The 15,736-nt window shown below is 33.6% G+C and overlaps 1 protein-coding gene across 2 annotated transcripts in view; it reads right to left on the bottom strand.

Moving 5' to 3' along the window:
- Nucleotides 1–1,406: 1,406 nt before the first annotated feature.
- Nucleotides 1,407–15,736, bottom strand: part of Hspe1 (heat shock protein family E (Hsp10) member 1) — a 34,733-nt gene continuing 20,403 nt past the window's right edge. For both annotated transcript variants that reach the window (XM_047544115.1, XM_047544113.1), the window contains 6 exons: nt 14,151–14,251; nt 9,806–9,848; nt 9,523–9,609; nt 5,173–5,252; nt 3,681–3,792; nt 1,407–3,561 (listed from right to left, as the gene is read on the bottom strand). In XM_047544115.1, the coding sequence (XP_047400071.1) occupies nt 3,430–3,561; nt 3,681–3,792; nt 5,173–5,252; nt 9,523–9,609; nt 9,806–9,848; nt 14,151–14,251 (555 nt within the window). In that variant the 3' untranslated portion in view covers nt 1,407–3,429. The remainder of the gene's footprint in view (nt 3,562–3,680; nt 3,793–5,172; nt 5,253–9,522; nt 9,610–9,805; nt 9,849–14,150; nt 14,252–15,736) is intronic.

Raw genomic sequence — 15,736 nt, 5'->3', positions numbered from 1 at the left:
ATCAGAAAAAATTCCAAATAATTATTTAATACCCTTAAAGAAATTTTTAAAAATCAACAAACATGGAAGAAAAATTAGATGCTTCAAGAAAAGTGAAAATCAATTACTTTTACTAAAACATTTGCTTAGCATGGAAGAACTATAGAAAAAAAAAAAAACTTTAGTACATTCAAGAAGTATTCTTGAATAGTAATTCTATAATTGCAGAAATAAAATTAAAATAAGTCCTAAAACAAGATGGCAACATATAGAGAATAGGGCAAAGTATCATGGAAAAAAATTAGTTCTACTACAATGACTCTGACAATCAGTAAATGTGTTTTTAACCATAACACTATCCTTACTAATAATGCAATCATGGTTTCTAATTTTATTCTGGTAGTAAAAAAATGTGGTCATTAAGAATTTAACCAGGCTGGGGTTGTAGCTCAGTGGTAGAGCACTTACCTGACATGTGTGAGGCACTGGGTTTGATCGTCAGCACCATGTTAAAAAAAAAAAAAAGGTATTGTGTCCATCTACAACTAAATGAATAAAATAATAATACTACTAAAAAAAATTAACCATGGGCTGGGGAGAGCTCAGTTTGGTAGAGTGCTTGCCTCGCATGCACCAGGCCCTGGGTTCAATCCTCAGCACCACAAAAAAAAAAAAAAAAAAAAAAAAAAGAATTTAATTAGGCTGAGTGTGGTGGTGCACACCTATAATCCCAGTGACTTAGGAAGCCTGAGGCAAGAGGATCATAAGTTCAAAACTGTGTGAAGCCCTAAGTGACTTAGGGAGATCTCATCTCACTACAAAAAAATTATCTCAGTGGTTAAGTGTCCCTGGGTTCAATCCTCAGCATAGCAAAAAAAAAAAAAAACAACAACAACAACAAAAAACAACCCTGAGAAACTTCTAAAAATGTAAATTTGACACCTCAAGTCATAGAAAAGGAAATGACACACACAAAAAAACTATAAGACTTAGAGGAACGTAAGTGATTAGAAGTCAGTTACTTTCTCAGAAATAATAGGAGAAAAAAAGTGAGTTGACTATATTTTTATAGAAAGAAAGTCTAATTTTAAATTTTGGACTTATATAAGGTAATTAAAACAATATGGAAAGAAAGTCTAATTCTAACTTTTGGACTTACCTAATTAAAACAAAAAGTAAAGCTTAACTTCCTTATCACACAGAACTGTGAATTCCCCATTTTTCCTCTTCTCAGAACACTTTATTTATCAATGGTTTGCCAGCATAGGTTCAATAATCCTTTTCTTAAAAACACCACTTATGTACATGTGCATTTTCAAAATTCTGTAAACAGTATTAAGGAAAACCAAAAACTATTTCATTTAGGTCTTAACTAGTATAATCAATTAATTTCACAGTATAATGAGGATTAGTAAGATGTCAATATGAATACAAAATACAAAAGCAAGACTACAAACTGAGGTTTTCTTTTGGAGATTTTTTTTTTTTTTTTTTTTTTTTTAAAGGATCAATTCCAAACACACAGTACAGGGAGGATGGAATGAGTTAGGAAAAAAAATGGTATTTTATTTCCCTGTTAACACTAAGCCACAGATTCAAAATATTTAGCCAAAATCACCAATCCCAGTCACTACCTTAGTTCAAATGTTCACTAAGAAAATATTCAAGCAACAGAAATCCATTGTGAGACACCATCTAGAGAACAGCTACAGTGCTACATATAATTTATTAACTTAGTTTAGTCTCTCAATATTTAGCAAGTTTGTTTAAAAATTACTATTCCCGTTGGTTTGTAGTGACATTAATATAAATGCATAATTTCAAAGTCAACATTCCTTTCACTGCGAACATAAAGCCTCTTGAAAGATAGTTGTGGTTTGTGGTACAGTAACGACTGTGGCTGCTGGGATAGTACTGTTCAAAGTCAAGACAGGCAGGTTTGGAAAAGCATAAACTACACAAACACACTCTCAATATGCTACTATTTCCCACCCTTTTCTATACACACTTGCCTGTAATACAGTATAATCCATTTCCTCAAATTTGAAAAAAAAAAAAATCAAGATGAATACATTTTCATCTTCACTTCAAAATAACTCCTTTAAATGAAAAAAAAGTTTCTCAGGTTTGTCAAGTTCGGTCAAGAGATGGCTTTCAGTATTTTCTTCACTACACGTACAATTTATTACCCTATCTTAGTGACTCGTTACAACCAGTTTGGCAATAAGACCTCCAGCACTTTACGAAAAACCCTATTCAACAGATTTAAAGATTGTTAAACCTACACTTGAATTCTAAAGACAATGAATTATAACAAAGTCTCAAAACATGACCATGCATCATCACCATTGGAACCTGTGATTTACTGCAAATAACCTCACCTGTGTAAATAATTCAACATAAACTTTTGGGGAAGGGGGCATAAAATAAATACTATAGTATTTCTTCATCTCTATTTAATGCTGTTAGGATCAGAAGAAAAGATTAATATCACTAACAGGAAAAGTCAAACTATCTTAAGACTGTTTTCTAAGTAGTTAGAACAATTTTCCAAAACACAGATAAGCAAGAGCCTATGCCAATAGTTTTCCTGTAGTGTAATGTAATTGCTAGTATGAGGTATAATCTGTAAGCAATTAATACAAATATAAATAGGAATAAGCAACAACTAAATCATAGTCTGGTGAAAAAACTTCTAAGCTAAAGTGGTTTGGGGAGAGGATTAAGGGATATGAGAAGGGGGAGAAAGGGCAGGTTTCCAGTGGGAACATCATTTTCGTGACATCATTATCATCATCACACATTTAATAATCTGCTATTGCAAAAAAGATGAAACCTTTCCAACTATACTGGCCTAGATACTTTATGTAGCAAAGTAAGCTTATTTAAGTATTACTAATCCCTTATTTGCTCTTTTATTTGGATAATAGTCATATGTATATCAAAAACTATAAACAGAATTTTAAAACACTTTTATCTAATTTTCAAAAAGTTAATAGTTAAGATGAAACTATGTTCTACAGATTTTTAAAATATCTAAACTCAGGAGTAAAACCAAAGGAAAACAGTACTATCTCTTTAGTAAATGGCTTGTTGAAACCTCAAGCTCACTCATTTTTATAGATAGGTTTATTTGATGAGGATTGTGATCCAATGATTGTTTAGCAGCAATCTTACCAAACTGTAAATTCTTTTATTAACAAGCATTATAAACAGATAATACTAATCTTATTTAAAAACCATGAGTGCCACACTGGTGAATATACAGCTCATGAATAACTTAAAAAGTATTTCCCATTTTAAAAGGCAACACACAGCATACAAAAACCTATACTAAACAAAAAAGCTATAATGTTGATACATGATTGATGTGTCTAAAATGATATATATATATACAGTACATAATTAACATTAATTATGTGATCAGTACATTTTTCTATATGATTCCCTTCATGCTTCACTTTCCCCAGAAACTGAATTCTGAACTTCCTCTTCTAAAATTGGTACAATCAGGTTATCCTTCGACATCAAATTATATTTCATCACAAATTTAGTAAATCGATGACATAAAAATGTTTCATTCTGTAGAAAGAAAGGAAAAGAAGTTATTTTATTATCCAAAATGAAAAAACTAGAATATCAACATATTTTACTATCATTCTGATAAAAATGCATTAGGATAATTAATGAAATACACTTACTTCATATTCATCAAATATTTGCCGGTGATGAAAATAAGCATGTGAAAATATTCTGTAAATTCTACGGCATACTGATCCTAGTTTTGCTACAGATGATTCTTTTATGCTAACCCTAAAAACAGAAACAAAATCACAGATTCATAGAGCTAGATAAAATGGTAGGACAATATAACACAATCTTCTCAATTTACAAGTGAGGAAATCTAAACCTAGTAAATAGGCGACTAATCTAAGATAATAGTTCTAATAAGTGCCAGGAGCAGACCTGTAACCCTCCCATTCCTCACTCCTGGGCCAGTGCTCTTTCTACTTAACCATAGTACTTAAGTTAAATTCAGTATTATAGTTCCGAAACTCTGTTAAAGCTTAATACAGTTAAAATGAATCTCTGACAACTCAAAACTTAATAAAATGTTTTACAGTTATTAATACTCTGTCCAGTAGAGGTGATTACAACTAAGAGGAATTATTGCTTTATTCTATAGAACTGGATTTTTTGAGAAATCAAAATATGTCTATTTCTGATATTCTTTTTAAAAATGTATATGTACAGGATACAGGGGTAAAATCACTTTTGTTTGTTTTAAAAAATATTTGTATGAGCTTTCAGACCAAATCATATTTATGGAAAAAAAATTCTCAAGTCCAATCACCCAGGAACAAATATCTTTTTTTTTTTTTTACAATACTGGGTATTGAATCCAGGGCCTCACACATGGGAGGCAAGTGTTCTAACCACTGAGCTACATTCTTATCCCTTTTTTAAAATTTATTTTGAGAGAAGTCTCCCCAGGTTGTCCAGGCTGGCCAATCTTCCTGCCTTAGCCTTGTAAGTAGCTGAGATTACAGGCATGCACTGCTGTACCCAGTTAGTAATAAATATCTTTAAAAAAATAAAAGACCAATCACAAACCTCACCAATAGTACAATGCATACATGGTTTTTCCCCACATTTTTTATCTATAGGCAAACAAACAAACAAAAAACTATAGGAGAGAAAAGGAATCCTACCAAAAACAAGCATTCCAACTTAGGAATATAAAGAGAGGCTGACTATCAGAAATTCAAGTGAGCAAGCATGTAAATATCTCAACTCTAGAGTATGAGAGGGAGATGCCTGGGGAATGATGCACAGTGGCAGTGACTAATCTTAACTAAATTGGTCTATGAACTTTGGGAAACAAGTCCTGCTATTTAAGCTCAACCCTAACTTCACAACTTGAATAATAAGAGCAGTCAAATATATCACAGTAGTTGGACTGAGGATGTAGAGTTCAAGGTAGAGCACTAGACTAACTTGCCTAGGTTCTGGGTTCAATTGCCAGTACCACCAAAACAAAAACAAAAACAACAAACTCACAAAAATCCAAAACCAAATAAACACAGCTTGAAAAAAAAAAAAAAAAAAACTATAAACTAATTTTAGTTTTAAAACATCAATCTTTTAAAGTAAACTCACAAAGTTTTATATCATGTTTAAAGTTCTGTTTACCTGCTGGGAAAATATTTATTGCTATTCAGAAGACATGCAGCACCATCAAGTGTGTGTCTAGTATAGTCTATAGCAGGGCACTAGAAAAGAAAAGATTTAAAAATGCATCAACAAAAATCTCTCTTTCTTAAATTAGGTATAATTATTATCTAGATAACTTACTCCAAAGACTTGAGTATATTCTAAGGAAAAAAGTCCTTTACAATTTCAAAATGATCATAAAATACAATGTTACATTAATAAATAAAGCTTAATTATTCACAAGAACCATAATATCAGGCTTCTAGAAGATACATTAACCAGTCTCCCAATTTCACCCTAAACACTGAACCTAGAAGAAAACAATGTTTAGGGGTGGGAAGATGGCTGGGGATGTAACTCAGTGGTAAAGTGCTTGCCTAGTTTTTGCAAGACCCTGGGTTTGATCCCTAGCAATGCAAAAACAAAAACAAAAAATCAAGTGAAAAGCATCCCTGATTAACTAATCCAGCCCTTTATACATTTGACGTCAAATGAATGGTCAGGAACTTATGCAAAATCATATAGTTAGGAAAATGGTCTCCCCAAACATCCCAGATACACTGATTGCTACCCTACGGTTTATTCTTTACTAAGTGTCCCAAAGTCCCCTTCCCTTCACGAATTATTTCCAGGGAACACTGCCTTCCTACATCCTGGAAAACATCTTTTATTATCCCCCTGGGATGCTACTGTCAATCTAGAAAATCTCTGAAAAACTTTCTCCTTGAATCTCTTTTGAATTTTAATATAAAAATTTAAAATATCTTTAAATTTTAACAAATCTGTCTTATTCTATTCCATTTATCAAAAACAAATATATCAACTCGTGGAGAATCAGTAAACTTATTAAGAGAAAAATAAAACTATAAAGTAATTTCCTTGAGGACAGACAGGAAATAGGGAAAAGGAAGACTAGGAATGAGCCAAGAGTAGACCAGAAGGAAAACAACTAGAGAAAGGAATAATAATGATTCTAGCTTAACTTAGTAACTTGAATTATTTTTCAGGTACTGAAACTGATATTTAGAAATGCAAATTAATAACTACTAAAGATAGCTCAATATGGTATCATGACAAATATATAAACATCTAAAAAAGGGGGAGGGTTAGTCGGGTGTGGTGGTGCACGCCTGTAATCCAAGTAACTCAGGATATTGAGGCAGAAGGACTGCAAATTTGAGGCCAAACTTAGCAGCTTAGGGAGGTACTACTCATTGAATGAGACCCTTTCTTGGTTAACTGGTTCAAGACTCACAGAGGACTGGGAAGTAAAAGGCTCAGCGTTCATGTTGTTGGACATGGGAAGTATGAACTGAAAGAGGATGGCACCCCTTCTGGTGAGGATTCAAACTCTTCTTGTGAAGTGATGTAGCTAGCCTACCTGCTACCTTCTCCTCTGCTGGCAAAGTCTACCACCCCCGTTACTAATATCAGGGATTTCACATCAACACTCAGCCTTCTCCCCTACCATAAAATACTCAAATAAATTGCTGTCTCATTGGCCTGAAGCAGTGTGTATTTAAAGATACAGTTGTATTTTATGGAGTTACACTACTACTGCCTTAGGGTTTTCATTGAATTTTTGTACTGGCATCATAGAATTCAATTTACTTCTTTCCTCTTCTGTTGAGACTACCAAACTCAGGGTCAACATACTGGGTGGCCAAGTGTGACTTTGAAACATTTGAAGCAGCCATTTGGGAAGCTTTGGCCTATGTCATCTCAGATGGAGAATTAAGTTCCTGAGAGGCCCTATGTAACCAACTTGTTATTAGTACCTAAATGCTAAGTACTGATACCGTTTTTTTTTTTTTTAAATGTATTTTTAAATAAAGGTAGTTCTATACTACCCTTCAAAAAAATTTAAAAATAAAAAATAAAAGGTGGAGGATGTAGCTCTGTGGTAAGGCACACCTTGGTTCAATACCTAGTACAAAAAAAAAAAATCCCTCTGAGTGTTGAGGTGCATGCTTATAATCTCAGCAATTTGGATAGTTAAGGTAGGAGACTTGAAAGTTTGAGGTCAGCCTTAGCAACTCAGTGAGACCCTGTATCGAATTAAAGGCAATTTTACCACCTACTGGTCTGTCAGTTCCTATAGTTTCTTGATTATGCACAATTACTTCAAAAGAGTTCAGAAAGTATACTGGGGATTGAACCCAAGGGTGCTTACTTGCTAAACTGCTTAGGGCCTTGCTAAATTGCTGAGGCTGGCTTTGAATCGGCGATCCTCTTGCTCAGACTCCCACATCTCTAGGATTATGGGTGTGTGTCACCATGTCTGGCTCTTTTTTTTTTTTTTTTTTTTTTTCCTTTTTAAAATATTTTTAGTTGTAGATGGACACAATACCTTTATTTTATGTACTTATTTTTATGTGGTGCTGAGGCAAGTGCTCTACCACTGAGCCACAACTCCAGCCCATGCCCGGCTTTTTGTTTATATTTTTAACAGTAACATCATTTCATAAACTATCACTTGGAAACACCACTATCATCCTTCCTTGACATATGCGCAGTTCAGTGGAGCTTGAACTCAGCAAACAATGTTCCAATTTAAGAATTCATTATAGGTACTAATGGTAATGATTATTCCAGCTTACATTTCATATTAATGGGAAAATAGTAGATGTGAGAATGACAGTATATTTAAGACACAATGTATCACAAACTGAAAAGCATCTCTAACCTAAAGTGAGAAAAGTGCAACTTTATTTTTTGGCAAAATGAAATTGACCTTCTTGATTTAGTTTCTGTTATCGTTTGGAACTAGAATGTTCCTCACAGTCTCATATGTTGAAGGTTTGGTCCCCAGTGCAGCAATGCTTAGAGGTGGGGCTTTTAGGAGGTGACTAGATCATGAAGGCTCTGACCTTATTAATGATTAATCCATTAATAGCTGAATGGACTACTGGAAGGCGATGAAAATTGTAGACACTGGGACATGGTTGGAGAAAAATGGTTACTAGGGGCATGCCCTGGAAGGGTATTTATTTCCTGGTCATTACCTCCCTTCTGCTTTCCAGTTGTCATGAGCTGAGCAGCTTTCCTCAGTCTTGCCTTTCTACCATGATCTGCCTCACCTCAAGCCCAAAGTATTACAGCCAGCTCAACATGGACTGATAGTTCTTAAACCATTAGCCAAAATAAATCTTTCCTCCTTTAAGTTGTTCGTGTCAGGTAGTTTGGTTACAGAAATGAAAAACTGGGCTGGGGAGATAGCTCAGTTGGTAGAGTGCTTGCCTTGCAAGCACAAGGTCCTGGGTTTGATCCCCAGCACTGCCAAAAAAAAAAAAAAAAAAAAAAATCTCACTCTCCAGAAATGAAAAACTGACATAAAACAGTTTCTTAATGGTGATTATCATATCAATCACTATATTAGCTAGGCAACTTCAGTGAATTATCGATGAAACAGTTATGTGGATTTTCCCAGATATAAACTGATGTATAAGCTTCATGTTACTTCAATTTACTAACACAAAAAATGTAATCCTGAATGAAATTGGTCTTCCAGATAATTACCATTTGCTTACACAGGTACCACATACTCCTTATTCTGGGAATTTATCCTTTTTTAAACAAAAGAACACCAAATACTGATTTTGCAACTAGAACATCACTTGTCTTTAGCTTTAGAGATCTCTCAATATAATGTCTATTTGAAGATCTATAACTCTACAGAACTGGCCTAGACCAATATCCTTAATGAATGTCAAGTAAAAACTAATTATTATAGATTTTTTAAAAAAAGCAGATCATGGGAAACACAATGCATAGTTTAAACAAATCAGCTATAAAGGACATTTCTGAAACAAGCAAGGAAAAGTGAAAACATACTGGACATCAGATGATAAAAAGGAATTATTTAAAATAAGAAAGTATGATAAACAATTGCTATTGTTCACTTTAACCCTGACAAAAACTGAGTGAGAATAAAAACAACATAAATATTAAAAGTCTCAAAAGTCTAACATTTCTACTTAAAAGACTAGGCATTAATAAGTAATCAATAGTTCTTCATATCAAAAGAAATTATGACAACAAAAACCTAAACAAGTATATCTCAACTATTACTTAGTATAAAAGATATTATTCTGTGGTATGTCAGTTAATCAGAAAGTTAATTCTAGTGCATATAATTGTCCAAGTACGAAAAATGATGCTAATCATAAGAAATTCTAAAAACACTGTGATAACAACCTTGCAGTAAGACTTTCTAAACCAAGTGGCAAAACAAACAGTAAACTGAAAATTCTAAAAATCTGCCTACCAATGTCTTGAAGAGATTTAAGTTATGATAATTATTAGTGATTCTATTTCATAAATCCTTACCTCTTTTGGAGTTTTATGAGCTGCACAAAGAAAAATCCATTGTTCAGTTGCTGTCATTTGAGTACAAGTATCTGGATGGCATTCGCTCTGTTAAAAATAATTGTATTTCTTAATATGTAAAATAATGATGAAAATGATTATCATTTGGGTTACTATATTTCCATGTAAAATACAAGAAAAATTATTAGAAAATTTGGGTAAGTTTTTGTAATCACATTAAGTTACAAAAGCAGAAAAATAGCAAGAACTTTCAATTACAGCTTTAACTTACAAAAAATATTACCTGAAGTTTGACAGCAAGTCCATTTAGTTCAAGGCAGAATTGCCTGAAAATGCAAATATATAAATGAAAAATCACATTTATTCTCCACAGGTTTTTTTTTTTTTTTTTTTTGTCTTTTTTGTCTTTCTTTCTTTTTCTTTTTGAGCCAGGATCTTGCTATATTTCCCAGATTGATCTTAAACTTGTGGGCTCAAGCAATCCTCCCACCTCAACCTCCCTTACAGGCACATACCACCATGCCTGGCTCCAGCTATTTTTAGAAAATTAACTGTAGAAAGAGAATCTCATCAGTATCACTCTTCCTTCCTGATCACTATTACTAACTCCACCAGAACTGAGAATGACACGTTTCTTCCAAAGATTTATACATTAAAATCCAAAAAGCAATGACCCAAATAGTAGAGTTCAGTAGGCTGATCACTCTCTTATATACTCTCTTATATACTAGAAATTGATATTATTTTTCTAGAAGGTAATGTGAAAATATTTAATCAGAGTCTTAGAAATTGTATACTTTTAAACTGTCATTCTTCTACTGTAATGAAATAATTAGAACTGCAGGCAGATATAGATTACAAAGATATTCATAGAATATGAGAAAATTTTTTTAAATATTTCAAGTAATTAACAATTGAGTAAATAAAATATTGGCATATATACATACAAAAGATAAATGTATTTTTACAGTAATATTGCAGTTGTCTAAAAAAGTATGTGTATATATTCACACATAAAGAGAAACAGAAGACTAGACTTTTTTTGATAGACTAAATGTTCTACACTTATATGTATTTTCAAAATTTTGTTCTCACTATAAATAATACACTCCTTTAAAACCTTCAGGGCTGATGTACATCAGTGGAAGAGCACTTCCTTGTCTAGCAAGTATGAGGCTCTGGGTTCTATTCCCAGCACCATAAAACTAAAACAAAAAACAAGTCAAATATTATCAAATATATAATGTAGAAAATCTAAATTATCTATAATTCTACTACTTTCTCCCAAAAGTAAACTACTGTTCACATGCAAGTTTGTTTTCTATGTACACATTAAAATATATTGGGATCATATCAAACACAATTTTCTAAAACGCTTTTGTTACTTAATAGATGTGCCCAGTTTTTTTTCCCCACTTCTGGAAGTTAACCCAGGGCTTGTGTATGCTAGGCAAGTGCTCTACTACTAAATCATACTCCTAGCCCTTTGGCAATTTTTGGGTGATATACTTTTCTTCTAAAACAAACTAACAATTATAAAGCCTATACAATGACTGAAATACAGTAAGTGCTCAATAAATAATTTTTAATAAATGAAGAAAGTAGGAAATTACAAGACAGTTTTAGATAGGCACTGGATGTAAGACAATCCTCTATGTCATAAAAATAATTTTATAGTTGTCAAGCTATTGAATGTGTTCCCTCTAAAAATACTATCTAGTAATATTTAGTGTACCATATCAAGGTTGAAAATCAAAACTGTTTCCCCAGCAAACACATTAAAATACTTTGGTTCTACCAGGTATAGTGGCATGTGCCTGTAATCCCAGTGACTTGGGAGACTGAGGTAGGAGGATTGCAAGTTTGAGGTCAATCTGAGTTACTTAGCAAGACCCTCAGCAACTTAGTGAGACCCTGTCTCAAAATAAAAAATAAAAATTTAGGGCTGGGGAGATAGCTCAGCTGGTGGAGTGCCTGCCTCGCAAGCACAAGGCCCTGAGTTCGATCCCCAGTACCGCAAAAAAAATAATAAATTAAAAAAAAATAAAAAATAAAAATTTAAAAGGGATGGAGAGATGGTTCAGCGGTAGAGTGCCCCTGTGTTAAATTCCATGTACCAAAAAAAAATAAACAAACCAAACCAAACTTTGGTTTCCCCCAAATGCAAAACTAAAAACCTAAGAAATTAAAAGATGAAAGGGATCTCCAAAGAAAAAGAAGAAGGGGGGGCATATATGAACTAAATTTATTAAAAGAAAAACTACATTCTTTATATGTTTATTTTAGGCATAATAGAAGAATAGAATAATAGAAGAAAACAAAAAGACAAGAGTCAAATTTTCAGTTGTCTATAATTTCCTTTCCAGATGCCTAAAATGTTTTTCTTAGATTACAAAGATAACACTACTTCTGAATAACCCATCACCCTCTACTTCCCTTTTATCAGTAGGCTGCATGTTACGGGTTTTTGAGTTGTTTCCCACTAAATTGTAATAAACAGTTGTGATAAGCAAGTGTCTTACCTAATCCAACCTTCTTATAGTCAACAGTAAAATTAACTATTTTGAAGTGTTGCAGATATAATCTGGCAAACAGTACAAATCTAACAGCTTTAAATTAACCTAATACAGGGTAATACATTCAACTGCACAGCTGAAGAGACAGGCTAGGACAGAAATTTTGTCCAAGATCTCAGGTACCAAGTCACACATCGTGGCATAAAATTGAATGCCATTTAAAGAAGTACCTTTTCCTAATTACAAAGATTCAGAATGAGCTAATGGGAGATTTGAATAAAGTCATGATCCAACTCAAACTAACATCATATTATAATTAATTTCATTAATTAATAACTGCAAATCAATAACATCAAGTACATGCAAAAAAAACCCCAAAAGGCTACTCATGGAACTCTTCTTGGTCAACTATAATGACATACAACATGACAAAGAAACCAAAGAATACATATATGACTACAATATATAAATCCACCCCCCCCAAAAAGTGGCTAATAGAAAAAAAAATAACAAAAGTAAATATAATAGCACAAGGACAAACAGAATAAAATTTTACAAAGACTTTTATATGTTTTATATAATGCATATCTCCCAGTAGAGGTTAAATAGGGAAAAAAATGTTTTCTTCGAGCTGAAATAAAACCCTGTATGGTGAAATCGGACCTCACTTTTTAGAATTAGGTTTGTAGTCAACAAACATATTCAATGGGAATTGGGGATGTAGGGATGTATGTTTAATATATGCAAGGCCTTGGGTTCAATTCCCAGCACCCAATAAAGAAAGTTTAAGTTCATGATCAGTCTATGCAACACAGTGAGATCTTATCTTTAAAAAAAAAAAAGGAATAATGTGTGAGGCCCTGGGTTCGATCCCCAGCCCCACAAAAATAAGTTATACATAAAAATAAAATATTCAAGTGATTTGTCTAAGAAACTGGCAAAGCACATAAAGTATTAGCATCCTAAAATTGCTAAACTGTTATAAGACACATCAAGACATACATATCTTAGCAAGTAGACAGCATCAAAAATTTTAAAAAAGTGTCCTGTCTACAAGTTGAGAATATATTATGCTGTTGAATGTACACTGCATTCTCTATATTTAATCTGTCAACTCATCTCAGCTCTAATTTGCACTGAGAAGTTTACAACTTTAGGAAACATCTACTAACTTTGGGATGCAGCTGCTTATAAAGTTAACTCTAAACTGGGCGTGGTGGCTCATGTCTGTAATCCCAGCAATTCAGGAGGCTGAGAAAGGAGGATTACAAATTCGAGGCCAGCCTCAGCAACTTATCAAGGTCTTAAGCAACTAAGATCCTGTCTCAAAATAAAAATTAAAAGGGTTGGGGACTTAGCTCAGTGGTAACTGTACCCCCTAGGCTCAATCCCTGGTACAAAAAATAATAATAAAGTTAACTCTACCTATTTACTGGTCAACAATAATCTCATTCAAAGGATACAAAAAAAGCACAAAAACTCCTTAATTTAGGAATAAAATCAATCTCTATTTACCAAAGGGAAGAATGGAAGTTTGCACAGTTCATAGATAATTCATCAGATATCAAGCCTAGATTAAGACCTAGAGTTGATCCTCTATAAAGAAATAAAGTTATTCATGAGTGTTAAAATGGAAATAACGCCTTTGTGGTTAAGAGACGCAATTAAGAAAAACAATGTAAAAAGATAGTGAGCCCCAAATCCATAAATATAGAAACATGCACAGGCAAATCTGCAACGGCCTTTCAAAACAAGTGACTTTGTAGCATTACTCCACAGGGAAACAATTAGTGAACAATAAAGCTGAAGGACCTTTTAACAATCAAGACACAAAAGTTTTAGAATGTGGCTTTTTGATCTATCAGAGGTAAATTTTATCTGATTCATGATTATCATTAGTAGGTACTAAAGGATACTTATATTAGAATTATTGTTTTTCGGTTGTTCTTTTTTTATTTATTTATTTTGTCAACAGACCTTCATTTTACTTATTTATTTATATGCAATGCTAAGAATCAAACCCAAAGCTTCACACATGCTAGGCAAGTGCTCAACCACTGAGCCACAACCCCAGCCCACATTATTGCTTTTTTATATATCGTAAGAACCTACCTTAAATGTTCATACTTCCACACACCTTCATCTTGGCCTTCAGGAGGTTCAAGAATTTTGTCAATATTGGAGCAATCTGCCCTTATGTTCTGTTGAATATACTATAAACAAAGAAGTTCTTATGGTTAATTAAAATATTGTACTATGTGACAAATTCAGTTTCAAATATATTCCATTTTTGAATACAAAACTGCAGTTGTGGTTCAACTTTTGGGTTATAAACTAAAAAGAAAACTAAGTTTCAAATCATCAGTTAACTCAAAAAAAGGAGGTAACCCTTCCAAGTCAACTTAATTGGAGACAGAGTATCAGAACTGGAACTGGGATCAAAATTGAAAATCCAGAATTTTCATAAGAATATAGAATACAGACAATGTAAATATAACTGTGCATATACTAGATTCCATTTATATAAAATATCTAGATTAAGCAAATCTATAGGAAACTAGATTATAAATTACTAAGGGTTGGAGAGAAGAGGAAGGCAGAGAAGAATGAAGATGACTGCTAAGGGGGATGGGGTTTCTTTTAGGGTCAATAAAAAAAATTCTAAAATTAGGTTAAGTTGAGGCTTAATAGAACCACAGAATTGTACACTTTAAATGGTTAGTTATATGGTATATTAATTATATCCAAGGAAAGTTGTTTTAAATACTGACAAGCAAACCACGCCTGGTGGAACACACCTATAATCCCAGCAATTTGGGAGGTGGTAATAGTGATTGAACCAAAAGATCTCTACCATTGAGCTACATCCCCAATGCCCCCTTTTTCTTTTTTTGGTACTAGGGATTGACCCCAGGGGCCCTTTACCACTGAGCTACATCCCTAGCTCCCCACTCCTTTTTTATTTTTAGACAGGGTCTCAGTAAGTTTCTTAGGGCCTCAAAATTGCAATCCTCCTGGGGCTGGGGAGATAGCTCAGCTGGTAGAGCGCTTGTCTCGCAAGCGCAAGGCCCTGAGTTCGATCCCCAGTACCAAAAAAAAAAAAAAAAAAAAAAAAAAATTGCAATCCTCCTAGCTCAGCCTCCAGAATCACTGAGATTACAGATGCACACCACCATGCTTGGCTCCCAACCCTTTTCATTTTTAAATTTTGGCAGGATCTCACCAAATTGTCCAGGCTTGTCTTGAATTTGTAATCCTCCTGCCTCAGTCTCCTGAGTAGCTGGGATTACAAGCATGTGCCAGGAGCTGAGACAGGAGGATTGAAAGTTTGAAGTTAGCCTGTGCAACTTAGCAAGACATTGTCTCAAATTTTTAAAAAGGGTCAGTGATGTAGCTCAGTGGAATAACATTTGTCCAGTATATGTAAGGCCTTGATTTCAATCTCTAGTACCACACACAACATTGCTAGGATTACAGGCATGAGCCACTGTGCCCTGTGTCCCCACTAAAAGGTGAGGAAGCTGCAGGAGAAAAGTTTGAAGCTTACAGAGGTTAGTTCATGGGGGTTAAGGAAAGAAACTGACACTTGAATTAAAAGGGCAAGGTGAAGCAATAAGTGTTTGTGTAGAAGCTGCAGCAAGTTACTCAGATCTAGCTAAGATAATTGATGAAGGTGGCTACTCTAAATAACATAACTT

The sequence above is a fragment of the Sciurus carolinensis genome, chromosome 3 (genome assembly GCF_902686445.1).
Source record: "Sciurus carolinensis chromosome 3, mSciCar1.2, whole genome shotgun sequence".
NCBI classification, from domain to species: domain Eukaryota; kingdom Metazoa; phylum Chordata; class Mammalia; order Rodentia; family Sciuridae; genus Sciurus; species Sciurus carolinensis.
This window is presented reverse-complemented; position numbering and strand designations above follow the sequence as displayed.